The sequence below is a fragment of the Chiloscyllium punctatum genome, chromosome 17, assembly GCF_047496795.1.
Source record: "Chiloscyllium punctatum isolate Juve2018m chromosome 17, sChiPun1.3, whole genome shotgun sequence".
Taxonomy (NCBI): Eukaryota; Metazoa; Chordata; class Chondrichthyes; order Orectolobiformes; family Hemiscylliidae; genus Chiloscyllium; species Chiloscyllium punctatum.
The window spans coordinates 90,668,454-90,690,883 of record NC_092755.1 but is presented as its reverse complement, the minus strand read 5'-3'; the positions used below and the strand labels follow the sequence as shown (position 1 = coordinate 90,690,883).

General features: G+C 42.7%; 1 protein-coding gene across 1 annotated transcript in view; it reads right to left on the bottom strand.

The window, feature by feature from the left end:
• Positions 1–22,430, bottom strand: part of sgsm1a (small G protein signaling modulator 1a) — a 141,349-nt gene that overhangs the window by 88,713 nt on the left and 30,206 nt on the right. Inside the window, exon 3 of the mRNA XM_072587866.1 lies at positions 18,319–18,394. Coding sequence (XP_072443967.1) covers positions 18,319–18,394 — 76 coding nt within the window. The remainder of the gene's footprint in view (positions 1–18,318; positions 18,395–22,430) is intronic.

Here is a 22,430-nt window from a genome sequence, read left to right as displayed (position 1 = left end):
GCTTAATTTAGTTTCTTACTGTTTTGATTTAGTTATTTATTGAATTGTAGTTTGTGTAGTATTTTTTATGTCCTAAATTGTTTGTGAAGTAGAGTAGTAGTTTACTATTATTATTTTGCAAGATGGTTCTATTATTTTGTAGTCATTATATATTTTTGTAAAAGATTCAAAACCTTTTGTTCAATAAAAATATTTATTTAAAAAAAACTGCAGCAGATAACCTAATTTCCAGTTCTTTTATAAAACTTTCATAACTGTATACAACATTCGATTAATATTAATTATATTTATCTGTTGATGGAAATGTCAAACACCTTTACAGCAATAAGTCCCAATAACAACACTGGGAGTTTTGATATTTTGGAGATAAACACTGGCCTGCTCCATGAAGCAATGAAGAGTTTGACCATGAGCTGGCACAGCCAAAGTGCAAAGTCACCGTTCACTTGGGATTTATTTTCAGGCTTCTCCAAATAATTACTGCTGCACAAGGTCAAAGATATGGAAGGAGTGGGTCAAGAGAAGAAGCTGTGAGCTCCTCTTAATGTTCAACTGGCAAAGGCAGGCCTTGGTATTGCCCAGGTAAAATGACAGTGACTGTCCACCACAGGGTAAGGTCATGTAGACAGTAAGATCATAAGACAGGAGCACAAGTAGGCCATCAGCCTATCTCATCTGCCCGCCATTCAATGAGACCATGACTGATCTAATAATGCTCAACTTCACTTTCCTTCCTTTTTTATCAAGAACCCTCAATCCCCTTCCTAATTAAAAATGTCTCTCAGTTCTGAATATATTTTACAATCAACAGCCCTGCAGTTAAAAATTCCAGAGATTCACTACCCTCTGAAAGAAGGAATTCCTCCTCATCTCTATCCTAACTGGGCAGTCCCTTACTCTGAGATTATGCTTTCTAGTCCTAGACTCTCCCACAAGGAGAAACAACCTCTCCACACCAATATTGTCAAGCCCTTAAGAATCTTACATGTTTCAATGAAGTCTCTTCTCATTCTTCTAAATTCCAATTAGTACATTCCACTCAACCTCTCTTCATAAGACCTTCATTCCACAGAATACTACTAGGACCTGTGGAGAGGTGATGGGATCAGATTAGTTCAGGAGACAGGGAACATCAAAGACTACCCCTGGCAAAGTAATGAAAAATAATTAATGGAGGATAGCAGAGAGAAACTTAGTGAAGTTGATTCAATGCATTGCTGTTTGGTAACACAATCTGAACTTGGTGGAAATAGATTTCCTCTTATAGATGCTTAAGCCAGTGTTTGCTTTCTGCATCCTGTTGGAATAAATTTATTTTGAAGTAATCTCAGAGACCTTAAAGTTGCAAACTGTCTTGCGTTAATTTTTAATCAAGGGAAACTGCCTCATGAAGCAGGCATCAGAATAGTGTAGCTAGCTAAGTAATGGTTTCTCTCTCCCCCTTGCCCCCACCATTGCTGAGTCCCTCTTTGATCAGGCAAATCAAATGACAGTATGTCAGAATCGACTAGTACTCCGAGGGAGAGATGTCAAAATGCCAGAGATCAAGCTCCCACAGACAGCAATATAATAATTACCAGACATAAATATTGGTTGAGACAGTATGGATAACTCTCATACACTTCTTTCAAAATAACACCACAGGATTTTTATTTACACCCACCCAACAAGCTGGGGCCTCAGCATGCCTTCTCTGCCAGAGTGGCACCCCTCAGGACCGTATTGAAGCATCAAACTTGGTTATGAGCTCTCAGTCCTTTTTTTTCAATTACAGCTAACAACAAACACACTGCAAATACAAAATGGAATAAGCAAAACGAGTAGTTATGTCACTTTTTATTCTCCAATTCCATCTGTGACTTGCAAATGCTTCACTGCTCCACCTCAGAAGGCAGCAGGTGGTTCCATATTCCAAAGATACCAAATGGAGTTGACTCTTTCAGTGTCCTTCCAAGAGATGATTTGGGAAAGGGGGATAAAAACAGGGACAGAGAAAACAAAATGAAAACATAAACCAGCAATACCATCACCAGATGTCTAAACGCTTGGAACAGGAAACACTGCATTACAATCTTAGGTGGTGCAGTGGTAATGTCATTGGGCTTGTAATCTTACTAATGCTCTATGGTTTGTGGGTTCAAATCCCACCACAATAGAAGGTAGAATTTTAAATTAATTAAACTATGAAGTTAGTTCCAACAACAGTGACCGAAACAACTCTTGTTATTGTTGTCAAAACCCATGTGGCCTGCGTAATGCCCTTTAGGGAATGAAATCTGCTGTCTTTACCCAACCTGACCCCAATGACTCCAGACTTCTGAAATGGTTGAGTAAGCCACTCAGTTCAAGGGCAGTAAGAGGTGGGCAATAAATGTTGCCCTTTCCAACAGCACCCTCATCCATCCTCTGAAAGTATAAAGTAGAAGTAAATAGAAACATACCCTTATTCAGTCCAATAGTTTGAGGTTGATTAACCCCAGTCACTGCTGCAGTTAGGATCAGTAGAATATGAATAACCCTTTAGGAGTTGCTTTGAAGTTATTGTCAGTAAATGTGACCATGATCTAACCTAGCAGCTGTCAAGCTTCCTTAGAGGAAGAATTTTTGCCTCTCAACCAGACAATCAGAATAGTTTTTGTACCACCCCTGTCTACGCCACTGGCAAGTCAAGACCATAAACATTTGGAAGGATGAGGGCAGCAGTTACATGGGAACACAGCCAGCAACAAGTTCCTCTTGTGGACAAGAATATAATCAAATATATATGGAGTGGTCATAGTACAATGACAAATACACAGTTAAAATAGCCCATTGCGAAAGTAAAGTAAACTGAATAGATGTTGGAATATATGCTCAGAATGGAGCCATTGCCAGTGGAATTTTGTACCCAAAATAGAAAACCTGCAGGCTAATCTTCAATCTTTATAACGTCCACATTATTTGCCAGTAAACAGACTGTGTGGAAGGGCCTTGCTTTTCAAGGAAGATTTTAACTCAAAAGTTTAATCAAATCTATGTTACCACAGTCATCACAATTGAAGACAAGTGTCACTGCTGTGCTTCTGAGTCACAACAACTCTTGTCAAAAAAAAGGTTAGTTGGATGAGGTACCAAGTGCAGCTGTATTGTTCCCTGCAGATGCAACATTTCTTTAAAAATAACAGACAAAGCAGTTTGAGATCCTGGCTCCCTTTAAAACCAACATTGCTGTTCTTAAGCTGAGCCTAGAAATGGAGTAAAGTACATGGGCACCTAGAGTCAGCGAACAAAGAGGTCACATCATTAACCACTCCAGAGACTCCTTGTCTCCACAATCACGTTAATACTCCAACAAATGAGCCTTGAGCAGCCCCAATAAACAGATTTATGAACAGAGCTGAATCAAACTAAAATGCATCCAACATTGTGGCATATATCACATTTAGAGGATGGAGCCTGTTCCGGAAGCATCCAATCCACAACTGGTGAAAGCACCATTCCCTAACTGATTCATTTCTCATTTCCACAAAGGCAAGACATAGCAGACACTGGAAATCAGAGAATCACACAACAATGACAGCACCTAACGCCATTTAGTCTGTCATGTCTGTGGTTGGGTGGTTGTTCCAGAAAGTATCAGTGTTCCTTTTAAATCATTCCTCTTGCATTAGTGCTGCATTACCCTAATCTGCCCCCCCCTCCATATTCCTTAATCCTTTTATCCACAAGAGCTGTATCTACCTCTTTTTTGAAAACACTTATGGCTTGACCTCAATCATGTTCTGTGGCAGAGAATTCCACAGGCTCTCCAATGTCTGGGTGAAGAAATTTCCCCTCACCCAAGTCCTAAAAGGCTCACTCCTTATCTTAAACTATGAGCCCCTGGTTCTGGATTCTCCCTACAAACAGGAATATCCTTCCTGCATCTAATCTATCTGGTCCTGTATTATAGGTTTCTATGAAATCCCCCCCTCATTCTGCTAAACACCAGTGAATACAATTCTGACTGACTCAATCTCTCCCCATATGTCAGTGCTCCATCACAGGAATCACTTTGCTGCACTTCCTCTACAGCAAGAACATCCTTCCTCAGATAGGGAGACCAAAACTGCACAGAATATTCCAGGTGTGGCCTCATCAATGCCCTGTATAATTGCAACAAGCCTTCCTTACTCCTATACTCGAATCTTCTTGCTATGAAGGCTAACATAGCAGACTTGCTGCACCTGTACGCTTACTTTCAGTGAGGAGGACGGCCGGGTCTTGTTGAAAATTCCCTTCTCTCAATTGACAGCCATTCAGATAATAATCTGCTTTCCTATTTTTGCTATCAAAGTGGATAACCTCACACTTATTCACATTATACTGTATTTGTCCACATGCTTAATCTTTCCAACTCACACTACAACATCTCTGCATCCTCCTCACAACTCACCCTTCCACCCAGCTTTGTGTCCTCTGCACATTTAATTCCCACATCTAAATCATTAATATATATAATGAATAGCTAGGGTCCTATTACCAATCCCTGCAGTACCCCACTAGTCACAGCCTTCCATTCAGAAAAGGACCCATTTATTTCTACTCTTTGCTTCTGTAAACCATTCAGCCCATCCAATCTGCCTCACCTTTCAGTGAGATCATGGCTGATCTGATAATCCTCAACTCCACTTTCCAGCCTTTTCCTGATACCCCTAATTCTCTACTGATTAGAAAGCTATTTATCTCAGTCTTAAATATACTGAATGACCCAGCCTCAAAAACAGCCCTCCGCAGTAAAGAATTTCACAGACTTAGAACACTCTGAAAGATGAAATTCTTCCTCATCTCTTTCTTCAACAGTTATTTGGGGGTAAAGAATAATTTTATTGAACAAATTCCTTCTAACTTCATATTTGTTTGAGTTTAAACCCTAATCACTAAATCAAAAAAAAACTTTCAATGTATAGTCCCTCAATCCTTTCAATTTACCCCTCAGTTTCCCATTCGTCATTCCAATCCAATGAATATAGCCTGAGCCCATTTTCAGGCTCCTGATTAGAATTCCACATCTCTTGTCTGACGTGATTTTGCTGAATTAATATTGCACTGTTCTAGATGCTTTCTTTTCTCCAAAACCAATTCAATATCACCACTCTGTTCAAGTCATCTAAGATCTGCTCTAAACATTTATGTTTTACAATTAAGATTTTCTAAAAAAAACTTACCCCGCTTTTAAACAGATGTGTCAGTAGTCCAGGAAAAGAGTGTCTAAACCCTGATTTGACCTTTGCCCCCGTTGGATTTTTTTTAAACCTGAGGTGGCAATGCTTATAATACCTCTCAAAATATAACAAGATGTGGGAATGTTGTATTGAAAGATCTAATTGAAAATGTAGCGCAGCTCAGAATCAAGAAATCCCTACAGTGTGTATAAGGCCCTTTGGCCCAATAAGTCCACACTGACCCTCCGAAGAGTAATGCACCCAGACCCATTCCCTTACACTATTATTCTACATTTACCCCTGACTAATACTCCTAACCTACACATCCCTGAACACTCTGGGCAATTTAGCACGGCCAATTCACTTAACCTGCATATCTTTGGACTGTGGTGTGATATTAAAGAGTTACCTTGTTCTGCTGACTTGCAGGAAATTGGAAGTCCCAAGGCTAGGGTGGGATGCCTCTTAACAGATAGATGGGGGAGGGAGTGATTGGTAGTGATTGGGGATTGTCTTGTGAGCATTAGTAAGTATGATGTAAAGATTCTGTATAAAGGAAGAACTACTTTGTTCAGAGAGCTTCCCTGAACACGCCTTGCAAACATGGCAGAGTGTTCAAGGTTTCTCCAAAGCTTGCATTGTACTGCGCTTAATAAATTTTGCTTGTTCACAGAAGTTGGTGTGTTGCAGTTGCAACAAGTGTGTAAGGATCTCAGGAAAAAAAGAACTCAACATTTGGTGGCAGCGGTGGGATTCCAACATTCATGGAGCTTCTAGGTGGACTGAATAAGTGATTGTTTGAGTGCCGGTTGCGTGAGATGGATGGGCCCACAAGGTAAAATTTACCTTGATTTCTGTCCTTTACCTACCACTCAGTTGACCCCTTGTTCCCAAGACTCTGTGGTGACGGATTCTCTGAGGCAACTTATGCACTTGCACGCCAACGAGTTCACTTTCAGAATCATAGGTTACTAGGAATTCAGAGGTTAACGTTCCCCGGTAAAAGGAGGTTAAAGCCCCCTGGAAAAGGAGGTTAATGTCCTCTGGGAAAAGGGAGGTTAAAGTCTCCTGGGAAAAGGAGGCTGGAGTCTTCTTGTGGTGAGGTTTGAGGCTCCTGAACATAGAGTGTAAGATAAAAAGAAACTGCTTTGTCTGTCTCTGTCACCCTGTCTTAGACCAGTAGTTAAGAGGGGAAATCCCCAAAGGTCAGGACCCTGAAGTGGGTGTGGAGACCACAGACACAAGATTGAGGCTTTGGAACATAGAGTGTAAGATAAAAAATAGATAGAAGATATTTACTTTGCCCTGCCTTAGACCAATTATTAAGAAGGGAAATCCCCACAGGAAGGTCAGGACCACGAAGTGGGTGTGGACAATAAAAGATACTGGGCTAGTATATAGAGATGTTAGGAAGTTGAGATTTTAAAAGTAGGACAAGCATTCCCACTATAGTCTTTTATTTGCATAAGTCTAGTCAGAACTCTTGATGAGTTTTGTAATTGTAGCCTAAACAACAAACTATTGAAATCTGACAGTAGAAAGGAAATTCAAATGGAAAAGGTTGATGATTATGACATAATGGGTCAATCAAGACCCAGATTTGTTACTGAAATATTAAGTGATACCTCTTTACTGGTTTACGTTTTAGTTGTGTATGGTCAAAATTTGAAGACGCTTATAACACCAGTCAAATTTGCAAGGGTGGAAATTGTTGAAAAATGATCGGGAAAGCCATGCTAAAGACTCCCAGCATTTTTAAAACCCAAGATGAATGATGACCTAATACAAGAGCATTGTCTTTATTCAGGGAATAAGGAGTGAATTGGCAGAATATTTGTAATTACAGGGAACTGGTTTTATTTCGCAGGGAATATGGGGGTGAAACCCAAAATCCTTTTAAGTTACTGTTTTGTCTTATTTGATTCAGGATCTCAATTCAATATATTTTTTGTGTTATGTAATAGGGCAGATTTTGTTTTTATATTAATATTATACAACATTATGTCCTTTGATTGAGGTCCTTGAGCCCCTGATTTGTTTGAAATTCTACAATACCTGTTTCAAAAAACAGTTGTGTCACTGGTCGTGCTTTAGCCAGATGGGAGTATTGTATTAAAATATCTTTGCTGTTTTTTAATGCAGAGTAATCACAAAAAGAGTGCATTTTAATTTGATGTTTTGTTAATATTTTAGAGAATATTAGAACTTGAGGCTGAGCTGTTTAACTTCTGTCAATTATTTTTAAGACATCATTGGCCCCCTTCATATTGCAAATTCAAAGAATATTGATCTCTACCAAAGTTATACTGTTATTAGTCTGTAACCACTGTAATTCTGGCTGTTTTATCTGAGAAGTTTCATTTGGAGAACATATTTTAATATATTCCGCATGTGCTTCCCATGGATATTTGAGATTTAAATCTGAACTGAAATTGCCTCTTCAATAACTAAAGCACAGGAAACATTTTGTTTTCTTGCTGTTCTAGATTTTGAAATACTTTTCCTGACAGCTTTCACATTAGCCAAGTATTAATTTGTTAAAGGAAAATAATTTTGAATAACCTGAATGGGGTCCACTGAGGGTTTGATTTTAGGTCCATTGATTGTTGTTTATAATTGACTGAATTGTTTATGTTTTATGGATTGTATAAAACTTGATAATGTCATAAATAGTGAACAAAGTAACAGACTTCAAGACGACTAAGAATGTAGTTAAATGTGTGACTGTATTCATGCTGATACCCACCTTGGCAAGGAAGGAATAAGAGAGGAAATACAAAGATACTTTCAACAGCTAACATCATCCCTAGAGTTTCTCCATTCACAGGTAAAGCATGCCTTCGGACCACCGCCCACCATTCCACAATGTGATCCAAAGGATTCAGTCAGCTCCCCAGTCATCAGCACAAAAAATGAAGAAGCTAACAACAGTAAAGAGGAGGTCCATATGCTTTTTGTCATTGGCCTTCCTAAGGACATTAAACCACGTCAGCTTTGCCTTCTCTTTCAATCATTTAAGGGATCTGAAGGTTGACTGATCGAGCTAACATCAAAACAGCCAGTTGGCTTTGTTATGTTTGACAGCAGAGAGAAGCAGAAGCAGCAAAGAATGCTGTGTTCACCTAGCTTACTGCTGCAGCTGCCGCACTTCATGCTCAGATGCGCTGGTATCCTCCATGTGAAGCACCTCCACAAGGATGGAAGTCTCTTCAGTTTTGTTAAATGCTTAACTGCCCTTGTCCAAGAATTCAGATTTCTCCATGGTGTGATGTGCAAGGACAAACTGGATTTTGTTTTCAGGTTGGACTTATAACTGGGAGAAAGTGAGGACTGCAGATGCTGGAGATCAGAGTTGAAGATGTGTTGCTGGAAATGCGCAGCAGGTCAGGCAGCATCCAAGGAGCAGGAGAATCGACGTTTCGGGCATGAGCCCGAAGAAGGGGCTGAAGAAGGGCTCATGCCGGAAACGTTGATTCTCCTGCTCCTTGGATGCTGCCTGACCTGCTGCGCTTTTCCAGCAACACATTTTCAGCTCTGGAGTTATAACTGGCTCATTTACACTCAGCTTGGAGGAAGTGGAGTGGTCAAAAAGGACTGTGGATTTAAGAACTTTACTGGTGAACTTTTTTTCCAGGTGGGTGGATTCTGCATGGACTAGTAATTCTTGTTACAATAATTGCATGTCATGTGTCAATAACTTGCTTAGTTACTGGCAGTAAGATTCTAATGAAGAAGGTGGAGTGCCATCTAGGTGGCTATCATGGAATGATAAAAAGAGGAAATGCGATATTGAAGAGTTAACCTGCAGGAAAAGGGATGCCTCTGACAGATAGATTGTAAGAAATTTACATTATCATCTCCTATTATGCAGAGCCATTTACATGACCATTGTCTTGCCATTCACAGCAATTTACATTGTCATCTCCTACTATTTACATTTTCATCCCCTATTCAGAAATCAGTAAGAACACGACAGTTGGAATTTGACTAATCCCCTATAGTTACAAAAAAAATTGCAACAGATTTGACCATTAAGGGATGATTTACATTATATAGTTTCTGGAGATGGTCAAATCACTGCATTGTGTTTTGAGTGGCATGTGACTGGGGATTGTCTTGTGAGCATTACTTACTGTGATGTAAAGATTTTGTATTAAGGAGAGCTTTCCTGGACATGCTTTGCAAGCATGGTGAAGAGTGTTCAGGGTTTCTCCAAAGCTTACTGTGATTAATAAATTTGGCTTGTTCACAAAAGTTGGCGTGTTGCAGTTGTATCAGGTGTATAAGAATCTCAGGAAAAAAACAGTGGGAGGAAACCGGAGCACCTGGAGAAAACCCACGCAGACACAGGGAGAATGTGCAAACTCCACACAGACACCAGGAAACATGAACATCAACTAGCCACAAAACAACATGACCCTCTCTTGCTAGTATCCTTACATACAGAGGAGGAAGGACATCACTTCAACTGGGACAACACAACCATTCTAGGACAAGCCAAACAGAGACACGCACGAGAATTCCTAGAAGCATGGCATTCCAACCGGACCTCTTATCAACAAACCACTCCTTGAGAAAAAGAACAGGAAATGACATCACCACAGGAAATGGCGTCACCAACCCAAAGAAACCTAAACATATAAATAGAAAGCAGGAATTATTAACAGTGTTTCAACCGGAGGCCGAGTGAAGATGTTACCTAGTAGAGTGACGAAACATCTGGAAATGAACCTTCCAGCTCAGCAAGCAAATCTCCATCCAGAACCTCAACCTGAACTACAAATCCTCCCAAAACTCCCTCCACACAGACAGTCGATGCTGGAATTGAACCCAGGCCTCTGGTGCTGTCAGGCAGCAGTGTTAACCACTGAGCCACCGTCAGTTTTATATACAATCATTACCTTCACAGACATATTACCTTCACAGACATATTTGTGAATGGGTTAATATTGGGCTTTTTGGTTACAAATAGCAGTGTGCTTTCATGAGCATGCCACGCTTAAGTTAAGCCATGGTTAAGAGGGAGTCTGATAGCATGTGATCTGAAAATATAAAGTTATGATACAATGATGATATTGTGAGCATGTCTCTTAAAAGTATACTGACTATGAGACAATATCACAATGCACCAAGAGAAATGAGTCTATGCTGGAGGGCAGTCTGTCTGTATCTGAAAGGAGTGAGTCTGTACCTGAGGTCAGTCTGAGTGTGTCTAGATCCAAGGGCAGCATGTCTGTGCACGAGGGCAGTATGTCTGTACCTGAGGGTAAGTCAGTCCGAGTGTGAACGTACCTGAGGGCAGTCAGTCTGACTGTAGCTGAGGATAGTCTGTATGTTTCTGAGGGTGGTGTATCTGTACTCAAGGGTCATGTGGCTGTATCCAGGAGCAGTGCGTCTGTAGACAAAGACAGTGAGTATGTACCCAAGGGCATCTGTACCTGAGGACACTCAGCTTGTACCTGAGGATAGATCAGAGTGGTGCTGGAAAAGCACAGGTCAGGCAGCATCCGAGGAGCAGGAAAATTGACGTTTCGGGCAAAAGCCCTTCATCAGGAATAGAGATGGGGAGCCTCTAGGGTGGAGAGATAAATGGGGGGGTGGGGCTGGGGAGAAGGTAGCAAAAAAACAATAGGTGAACGGGGGTGGGGATGGAGGTGATAGGTCAGAGGGGAGGGTGGAGTGGATAGCTGGGAAGGGAGATTGGCAGGAAAGTACTGAGCTGGAAAATTGGAACTGAGGTAAGGTGAGGGGAGGGGAAATGAGGAAACTGGTGAAGTCCACATTGATGCCCTGGGGTTGAAGTGGTCTGAGGCGGAAGATGAGGCGTTCTTCCTCCAGGCATCTGGTGGTGAGGGAGTGGTGGTGGAGGAGGCCCAGGACCTGCATGTCCTCGGCAGAGTTGAAGTTTTGGGCCAGGAGGCGGTCAGGTTGATTGGTGCGGGTGTCCCGGAGATGTTCCCTGAAGTGTTCTGTGAGGAGGCGTCCAGGCTCCCCAATGTCGAGGAGGCCGTATCAGGAGCAACGGATACAATAAATGACATTGGTGGATGTGCAGGTGAAACTTTGATGGATGTGGAAGGCTCCTTTGGGGCATTGGATGGTGATGAGAGAGGAGGTGTGGGCGTAGGTTTTGCAATTCCTGCGGTGGCAGGGAAGGGTGCCAGGAGGGGAGGGTGATTTGTTGGGGGGTGTGGACCTGACAAGGTAGTCATGGAGGGAATGGTCTTTGTGAAAAGCGGAAAGGGGTGGGGAGGGAAATATATCTCTGGTGGTGGGGTCCATTTGGAGTTGGCGGAAATGTCGGCGGATGATATGGTTAATGCAAAGGTTGGTAGGGTGGAAAGGGGGTTCTGTCCTTGTTACGGTTGGAGGGTGGGGTTTGAGGCTGAAGGTGCAGGTATACCTGAGGATAGTCCGTTTGTACCCAATGGGCATGTGCCTGTATGTGAGGGCAGTGAGTCTGTATCTGAAGCCAGTGAGCCCGGAGCCGAGGATAGTGTATGTCAGTACACTGAGGTCAGGATGTCTGCATTTCTAGATTCATGGGTTCCACTACAAATCGAATATGTTAGCGCTGTTTTCTAATCCTATACCCTTTTTTCTCACTTGTCTCACTTCATATTCATTTCTAATCTGTTTAAATTATGTTTCAGTCTGCAATGTTCCTCGTTATTACGTCATGTCTCCCATTTTGAAGTTGTACTAAATACTGATATTCATTCTCCCAGCCTGTGTTCAAAGCCCTGTGTCAGCAGAACAAACAGATCCCTGAAACCTGCCACACAGCTAGGTTCTACTAAGCTGAGAATTATTCATTTACTCCTTGCTTTCTGTCTTTCAGCCTCCTGTCCTCAAGCATTAATCTTTGCCACATCTCCCACACAGATACATCAAACACCTCTTTCAAAGTCCAAATGTGTTAGATCCTCTGCATTTTCTTTGGAATGCACTGGGTCAGCAATGGAAAGAAGTTAGTGCAATTTCTCAAGTGAGACCTGTCTTTCAGAATAACTGCTTCTCATTAAACTAAAATTCCTCCATCAATCATTGATGCCCTCCCTCATTTGAGCTTTTGCTCAACTAGAAATTCATTTATTTGCCGATGCCAAAAATTTATTCACTTCATTCCATCACCCCTTATGAAATGAAATGTGCACATTTATTTTTAAGAAGAAAATAAATGTCAATGATAGACACCTGGAACTCAATGATGATGATGCTGATTTTAACTCTGAGATCAAAGGTTTTTGAGTGTTAAACTCCAGAAAGCCAGGTCATGAAGGATAGAACTCAACCTAATATTTGCACAGTTTCATAGGCATTTATTTACAGAGATTCAAATAACAAGCATATTCCTTCTAACCCACCAAACAGTTTTAGTTTCTTTCTATTTATAGGTGATTTATCAGATACGCTCCTGGCTTTTTAAAAATTCTCTCATGGAATGTGAATCTCACTGGCAAGGCCAGTATTCACTGCCTATTCCTACTTGCTCTTGAACTGAGTGACTTTTCAGCTATTTAAGAGTCAAACACATTGCTGTGGGTGCAGAGATGGACAGGCATGAACCAAAGAGGTTATACAACATTCAGTGTTTGTTGGTAAGCATTACTAAGCTTGATACTCTATATTCATTAATCAGGATTCAAACCCATTTCCATTCCTCCGCCCCCACCCCAACATAGTACCTGCCATCGGAAAGATGTTGTTAAACTTGAGAGGATACAGAAAAGATTTACAAGGATGTTGCTGGCGTTGAAGGGTTTGAGCTATAGTGAGAGATTGTACAGGCTGGAGCCATTTTCCCTTGAGCATGGGCATGGATAGGGTGAACCCGCCAAGGCCTTGTCCCCAGCGTAGGGGAGTACAAAACGAGAGGACAGGGATCTAAGGGGTAACGTTTTCAGGCAGACGGTGATGTGTGTGTGTGGAATAAGCTGCCAAAAGAAGTGGTTAAGTCTGGTACAATTACAACATTTGGAAAGCCTCTGGATGAGTATATGAACAGAAAGGTTTTGTAGGGATATGGGCCAAATGCTGGCTAATGGGACTAGATTAATGTTGAATATCTGGTCAGCATGAATGAGTTGGACCAAAGTGTGTGTTTCTGTGCTGTACATCTCTATGGCTTTATAACACTGAGTGAGTTAGATTTAGGCTCCATTTCTCTGACAGTTTCCTATCATAGCCCCTTATTGATTATTCACCATAACTTTCATGAGACACCATCTCATTGCATTGACTGGGGACAACAGTCTTTTCTTGACAGGAAATATTGACCCCTCAGCCCTGACATTCACTAAAAACCATCTCTAAACATGGAGTATGTGAGGAGAATTCCATCTGGTGGAACTGCAATTGACTGGTATTTTGTTCTGGCTGAAAGATTTAGCCAATTTGTTAACACAGCTTTTAAATCCAATTAAAAATGTCTCAGGGCTTTGATGGATTTTAAGCTGGTTTGCCTCTATTTCTCCCTTACATAAAATCTCCCTATTCACTCTCTAAACTAGCTGTCTGCATTGCCCAATTCCACTGATGGAGTGTGTTAATAGCTAGACAGGGAGCAGAACATGGTTGGGAATCAGTCGATAGTTTGAATTACATAGAACAGTACTGCACAGTATAGGCCCTTCAGCCCTTGATATTGTGCCGGCCTTTTATCCTAAGATCAGACTAACCCTCATACCCTTCATTGTACTAACTTCCATGTGCTTATCCAAGAGTTGTTTAAATGTTCCCATTCCATGTTTCCACCATTCTCTGAGTAAAAAACGTATCTTCCCTAATCGTTTCTCCAATTACCTCAAAATTATGCCCCCTTGTGATAGACATTTCCACCACGGGAAAAAAAGTCTCTGTCTATCCACTCTATCTATGCCTCTCAACATCTTGTACAACTCTATCAAGCCACGTCTCATCCTTCTTCACTCTGATGCGTAAAGCCCCAGCTCCCTCAGTCTTTCTTTATAAGACATGCCCTCCAGTCCAGGAGGCATCCAGGTAAATTTCCTCTGCACCCTCTCTAAAACTTTCACACCTTTCCTATAATGAGGCGACCAGAACTGACCACAATATTCCAATTGTGGTCTGACCAGGGCTGTACAGAGCTGCAGCATAATCTCACGGCTAATGAAAGCCAACACACCATACGCCGCCTTAACAACCCTATCAACCTGGGTGGCAACTTTAAGGTATCAATGGACGTGGACCCCAAGATCCCTCTGTTCCTCCATACTGCCAAGAATCCTGCCTTTAACTCTGTATCCTGCATTCAAATTCGACCTTCCAAAATGAATGACTTCACACTTGCCCAGGTTGAACTCCATCTGCCACTTATCAGCTTAGCTCTGCATCCTGTCAATGTCCCGTTGCAACCTACAACATCCCTCCACACTATCTACAACTCCACCAACCTTTGTGTCTTTGGCAAACTTATTAACCCACCCTTCCACTTCCTCATCCAAATCATTTATAAAACTCATAAAGAGCAGAGGTCCCAGAACACTGTGGAACACCACTGGTCACCGAGCTCTAGGCTGAATAATTTCCATCTATCATGACCCTTTGTCTTCTATGGGCTAGCCAATTCTGTATCCAGACAGATAGGTTTCCCTGTACCTCATGCCTCCTTACTTTCTGAATGAGCCTACCATGGTGAACCTTATCAAACGCCTTGCTAATATCATGTACACCACATCCACTGTTCTGCCCTCATCAACATATTTTGTCACATCCTCAAAGAATTCAATAACGTTTGTGAGACATGACCTGCCCCTCACAAAGCCATGCTGACTATCTCTAATCAAACTATGGTTTTCCAAGTAATCATAAATCATGTCTCTCCGAATCCTCTCCAATTCTTTGCCCACCACTGATGTAAAATTGACTGTTCTGTAATTCCCAGGATTATCCCTATTCCCTTTCTTGAGTAAGAGAATAACATTTGCCACCATTCAATCATCTGGTACTACTTCAGTAGACAGTGAGAATGTAAAGATCATCACCAAATGTGCAGCAATCTCTTCCCTCGCTTCCTGTAGTATCCTAGGTTATATCCCGCGAGCCCAGGGAATTTATCTATCCTTATATTTTTCAAACTTTTCAGCATCCTTCCTAACATCAACCTCTTATAGCATATCAGTCTGTTTCATGCTGTCCTCAGAAATGTCAAGGTCCCTCACAGTACTGAATATGAAGCAACGTATTCATTAAGGATCTCCTGTACTTACTCCAACTCCAGGCACACGTTCCCTTCACTATCTCTGATCAACCCTCCTCTCACTCTGGCCATCCTCTTGTTCCTCACGCAAGTGTAGAATGCCTTAGGGTCTTCCTTAATCCTACTTGCTAAAACTTTATCATGCCCCCTTCAAGCTCTCTTCTTCAGTTCATTCCTGGCTACCTTGTAACCCTCTAAAGACTTGTCAGATCCTTGCCTCCCCAACCTTAAGTAAGCTTCCTTCTTCCTCTTGATTATATGTTCCACATCCCTTGTCACCCAAGGTTCTTTCAAACAACCATCCCTTCCTTGCCTCAGTGGAACAAACCTATCCAGCACTATCAGCGAGTGCTTCCTAAACAACCTCCATGTTTCTGTTGTGCATTTCCCTGAGAACATCTGTTCCCAATTTAGGCGCCCCAGTTCTTGCCTAATGGCATTGTAATTCCCCTTCCCCCAATTAAATACTTTCCCATACCACCTGCTTCTATCCCTCTCCATGAGTATAATAAAGGTCATGGAGTTGTGATCACTATCACTGAAATGCTCTCCCACCAAGAGATCTGATACCTGGCATGGTTCATTGCCAAGCACCAAATCCAGTATGGCCTCCCCTCTCATTGGCTGATCTACGTATTGCATCAGGAACCCTTCCAGGACACACCTAACAAAAACTGCTCCACCCAAACCATTTGAACTATGTAGGTTCCAATCAATATTGGGGAAGTAAAAGTCACCAAGCCAACAACCCTGTTACTAATGCACGTTTCCAAAATCTGCCTCCCAATCTGTTTCCCCATGTCTCTGTTGCTATTGGGAGGCCTGTAGAAAACTTACTGACTGCTCCTTTCCTGTTTCTGACTTCCACCCATACTGACTCTGTAGACAAACCCTTCTCGACAATCTCCCTTTCTGCAGCTGTGATACTATCCCTGATTAGCAATGCCATTCCTCTACCTCTTTTACCTTGCCCTTTATTCCTTTTGAAACATCTAAACCCTGGAACATCCAACAACCATTCCTGCCCCAGTGATATGCAAGTCTCTAATCACCACAACATCATAGTTCCAAGTACTGATCCATGCTTTGGGTTCATCACCCTTATTCCTGATACTTCTTACATTAAAATAGACACATTTCAACTCAGTACACTGACTTCAATGTTGCCCTATCAAGTGCCTTTCCTTCCTCACAGACTCTCTGCACACTGTATCTGGCTGTTCACTACCTACTCCATCATTTGATCTGTTCCCACCCCATTGCCCATCTGGTTTAAATTCTCCTGAACAGCTCTAGCAAACATCCCGCCAGGGATATTTGTGCCCCACCAGTTCAGGTGCAATTTGTCCTTGTACAGGTCCCACCTTCCCTAGAAGCTATCCCAATTATGCACATATCTGAAACTCTCCCTCCTACACCAGCCCTGCAGCCACATGTTCATCTGCACCCACTCTCTATTCCTAGCCTCACTAGCACATGGCACCTGTAGCAATCCTGAGATTACTACTCTATTGTGCTGTCTTCTAGCTTCCAACCTAACTCCCTATATTCTCTTTTCAGATCATCCTCCCTTTCCCTACCTGTGACATTGGTACTGATGTGTACCACAACTTCTGACTGCTCTCCCTCCCCTTAAGAATCCTGTAGACATTATAATCCTGTACGAATTCTATGACTACAAAAGTCAGAGGGTTGAAATTCTGTGGTAACTCACCTCCTGTATCCCCAAAACTTGTCCACCATCTAACAAGGCACAAGTCAGGGATGGGATGGAATATTCCCCACTTGCTTGGATGGAGTGCAGTTCCAGCAACACTCAAGAAGCTTGACACCATCCAAGACAGAGCAGCCCGCTTGATGGCAGTCATTTTCAGAAAAAGGGAGCATGTTCAAAGTGAACTAATTACAGAAACAGTGAACCACAACACTAAACAATAGCCAAAGCAACTGATTTGCTACTGACACACATCAGTGAACTGAACAAGAACAGATTCATCATTTTGAGTGCTGAATGTCTTTTGAAACTTGCACATTTGTAACCCGTTTAACAAACATTCAGTCATATTGCCACTCACTGCAGCTTCACACTGTTAACTCGTCAGCCAAGCAGATCTCTGAACCTGCAGTTCCTCTTATGCTGAGGAGGATTACTTTTGCAACACATAAATCAGGAGGTTAACACAAACCTTTCTCCCAAGTCAAGTTCAAGCCCACATTACCCTGTTGGTGGGAGAACATTTTGACGCTCAGCAAATTCTGTGTCACAATGACAGGAAGAGTCAACAGTGAAGGATCAAATCTTTGTCCGTGCAGAACAAAACAAGTCCCTTCAACCATCAACAATGTTCACTCCTTTCACTAGGGAAGCGTGTGCTATTTACAAGATATACTGCAGCAACTTACCGAGGTTCCTTTGACAACACCTTACAAAGTCAGGATGTCTAACATTGAGAAAGACATGGGCAACAGATATATGGGAATATCACCTCCTTCAAGCTCACCTCCAAGCCACAAACCATCCTTACCTGGAAATATATCATCATTCCTTCAGTGTCACTGGGTCAAAATCCTCCATCCCTAACAACTCTGACAGTGTGCCTACATTCCATGGACTCCAGTACTTCAAAAGGCAACTCACCACTACCATTTCAAGGGGCAATTATGGATGGGCAATAAATGTTGATCTTACCAGAGATACCAGGCCCCACTAACGCCAAAAGGTTCCCTTCCCCCACCCCCTGCACAAACATTAGAACAAGTGAGATCATGGCTGGTCTGTGGCCTCGCTCCATATATCTGCTGTTGGTCCAAATCTCTTAATACCTTTGCTTACTAAGGAAGTTAATAACTGATCTAGCATTCACTGCTGACAAAGTACATCCATTAAGACACACCATCCATGCCGAGACTTACCACAGAAGGAGATGATGTGGCTACTATCCTCATGAACAAACTTTCTGGTCACTGCTTCCTCCATGATCTGCTTCACCTGCAAACACAAACATTGAAGAAACCTCTGAATATCAGGAAATCTTGAATGATAGGAATATCATTCAGAGTGATGGAAAGGTGAGGTCAGAAGGAACAGAAGGGTTGACTGCACAGGCCATTTTGCCTGAAAAGTATTTACATATGAATTTGGTAAAGATTTTTCACAGATATGGTGAAGCTACATCAAATTTCAGTAACGACTCCAAATTCTACAACATGTCAACCAAAGAAAAATAATATGATTTCAACCTATACTGTAATAAGAATACAGAAGGCTTGCCTCCTGAACAAGGTACAATGTTTTTTTAATAGAAACCTCCACTACCTGCACCCACTATCAACCCATCACAACACCAATACAGTTAGACAGCTCTTTTCTGTTCACATTATATTGATCATGTTGATAGTGGAGGTAATGATGAGATATGAACCAAAGGGAAAGCCTCTTAACTGAGGGATGCCAACTGCACTTGTAGCATCTTCACTGTAGTCTTAATTACAATCATCTTAATTAAGTCTGGAACTCTGATCATAAAAGGTTCCACAATAGGCATTGGGGAAGGGAATCAGGGTTATGAGGAAAAGGCAGGAAAGTGGAGTTGAGAATTATCAGATCAGCACTGATCTCACTGAATGATAGAGCAGACTGAATGGCCTATTTCTGTTCTTACTGGAACTTTTACATTAGGGAGTTCTAGAAAGAGCAGGCAGTGAGAATGTTAAATTATCTTAAGGGCTGCAGAGACAGTGATCGAGGTGAGGATTTGAGATGCCATGGAGATGGAGGTAGACTGGTGCTAGGAACAGTATCACCAGTTTCCCCAGCTCAATCCCATCCCTTGGGAAAGGTTGGCCAGGCAAACAGGTTGATTAACTGGTACTTAAGTTCACATCCTGGAGGCCGACTGGGATTGTCCAGTCAGTCTCCATATTCCCAGCAACGGCAGAGGGTATGGGTAGTGTGGTAGTGGCCAAGCTATTTAAGAGGCCACTTTTAACATTTAACCTTTGAGAAACATGGAGAGAGGAACATATTTCCCCAATGGAGCTAACTTACGTACTATGACATCTTGCCGGCAGGCATCTGATTGGTCCTCTAGCTTCCAGAGCATACCCTGGATCTGACAGCAAACCTGCTTCTTGAGTGAGAATTGTCTGTGCTGGGGAAAATCCTAGGCACTGACTGTTTTCCACATCATGATTGGCTTGAATAAGGTTTAGAAGCCAAGCTGTGGGGTGCAGAGGTCTACAGGGTAAATAGCCCAATAGTTCTCTAAAGAATCAGCAAAGACTGTTATTCCTCATTCAGCATATTGCTCCGAACTGAAGGTCGGTACTCCAGAATGCACAATGCAAAAATATAACTGTAGAGGTTTGACTAGTTCACGTTTTCTTTCATGTCATGAACTCTAGGATTTCGTCCACATACCCTTCCATCTCTCCACCTGTCTGTCTCTCCATTTCTCCGTCTCTCCAACTTTCCATCTTTCTGTGTCTTCACCTCACCATCTCCATTTTTCTATCTATCTATCCACCCATCTGATTATCTTTTGACCTCTCCTTCTGTCTCTCCATCTCTCCACTACTTCATCTTACTAACCCTTCACCTCCCCCTCTTATCTTTTACAGAACTTACCTGCTTGACCCCTTTAACCTAATAAGATATAGGAAGGGATTACATCATTCAGCCCGTTTAGTGGCACTAATACCTCATAATGATGCTCGGTGTGATATTTTCTTTGATAATGTTCCTGTGACATCCCTTGGGATGTTTTGGTATATTAAAGGTGCTAAATCAATGGAGGTTGTTGTTGCCAAGTGCGATCTGTTTGGAACAACACTGCACCATTCAAAGAAACCAAATCGCTCTGGGAACTCTGCCAGTCAGCAAGAGCATTCGTCTTTTCAACAAGTCTGTTGCTATTTCACTACACTCACTGACAAATGGGAAGAGATTATAGACAGCAAAGTATTTGAATACACTGAAATGTCAGCAAATCATTTGAATTTATGATCATCAGTTGGTCTTGCACTGTAGTGTATTCGTCGGTACGAGCTGGATTTTACAATTGCTTGCAGTCGTGTCGTGTTTGGGGAGTGATTTTTACCACGAGGCTGAGTGTGTTTCCTTGCTGCATCTTATCAAATTTGGTGTGTTAATTGCTGTTTTAGCCTTCGCGACGAATATTTCATCCAGTTTCCATTCCATCTGCCAGAACAACTCACCACTCAGCCAATATCCCAGAATTAATGGTCATCCCCTCCACTGGCACCACCTTTAAAACATGATTGTGCACCCAGGGAAGGACCACCTGTCTGCAGTTGGACTGCATGGTTCCTGATATTTGCTCTACACATAGCAGGCAAGGAAGTGAGGAACCTGAAGGTCCTCCCGGATAGCATGGGACTTGCTCTTTCCCCAGGACCAATGGAGGAGGTCACAACACCAGACCATGCCCAGCCTGGTCCAGCTTGCCCCCAGGGTCAATGCAGTCTCAATATCTGGAGGAATGCGCTGCTCCGTAGGAGTCTTCTCTTTCCGGGTATGAACCACAATCTTTACACTGATACATCAGACTCACTCAATCTCTGTTACCGTACCCACATCCAACCAGCCTCTTGCTCTACCAATCTCATGCCTGCCACACCTTCCCCACTTGACCTCATCCATCCACCTCTTCCCCCCACCATCCCCTAACCCTGCATACCCTCTGCTGCCCACTCACTCATTCAGGCCATCTTTCCATTTGTACCAATCGTAACAGATGTGTCAACCACTTTTATCTCCCCTAATTCTTGCCTTTCCCTTACTCCAGAAGGAGAATAGCACACAGTAGGGCAGAAAGCATCAGTGTTGGCCTTGGCATACCCAATGTTTGGCTTCTGTCTTGGATCACACGGTGTATCCGAGTGGTTCTTTTTGGATTCCGTTAAATGTAGTTAAGAGAAAACGTGACAACTGAAGTTTGCTTAATTATGAATGTTATTATGTAATAATGATGGTAGTACTAACAATAAATGGGAAAGAAAGAAAAGCAATAAGTCTCACGCCCTTCTGCATGTTGAGGATGCCTCGACTGATGGCTGGTCTGGAGGCTTAGGTTTGTTCCTGGCACCGTTTGCGATCCCTGTCCAAGGTGAAGCTCAACTCTCAGAACAAAACTTTCTCTCTCTTATACAGTGTAACAAACAGCCATTACAGAGGAACAGCTAATGAAAAACAAACTGCTGGTGCCATCTTTGGCCCATAAAGGAATGTTCCCAGGACACATTCAAGGTCATGCAGCTGTCAAATATCATCAACAATTATAGCCCTTCAGCTCCTCTTATACAGCTTGTCCACCCCATGAGATGTGGATCCAGACTCTTGAGCAAGCATGGCTTGGACTGGTGTCACAGGTTGTTCTTTAACTTGTCTGAGACCTGCTGACAACCAGAGTCAGCTTCTTGGCTTTATGTCTGCACCAAACAGTACAGTGAGGTGAGTCTGGTCTAGTTGGCTGAGAAGTCAGGTGCAAACTCACTTCCACTGCCACCGCAGGCCCTCAGAACTCCCATTGCCAGCGCAGGCCCTCAGAACTCATTCCCATTGCCACCACAGGCCCTGAGCACTCACTCCCACTGCCACTTCAGGCCCTCAGAACTCACTCCCACCGCCACCGCATGCCCTTAGAACTCACTCCCACTGCCACCGCAGGCCCTCAGAACCTACTCTCACTGCCACCGCATGCCCTCAGAACTCACTCCCACTGCCACCACAGGCCCTCAGAACCTATTCTCACCACCACCGCGTGCCCTCAGAACTCACTCCCACTGCCACCGCAGGCCCTCAGAACTCACTCCCGCTACCACCACGGGACCTCAGACCTCACTCCCACTGCCACCACCTGTGCTCGGAACTCACTCCCACTGCAGGCCCTCAGAACTCACTCCTTGAGTCTAATGCTACTGCTGCTGAACCCTGGAACATGCCATCCCGCCTCATTGTGTCATTCTGCTTCTGCCATTGCCCCATCGAAGATTGGAGCAAAATG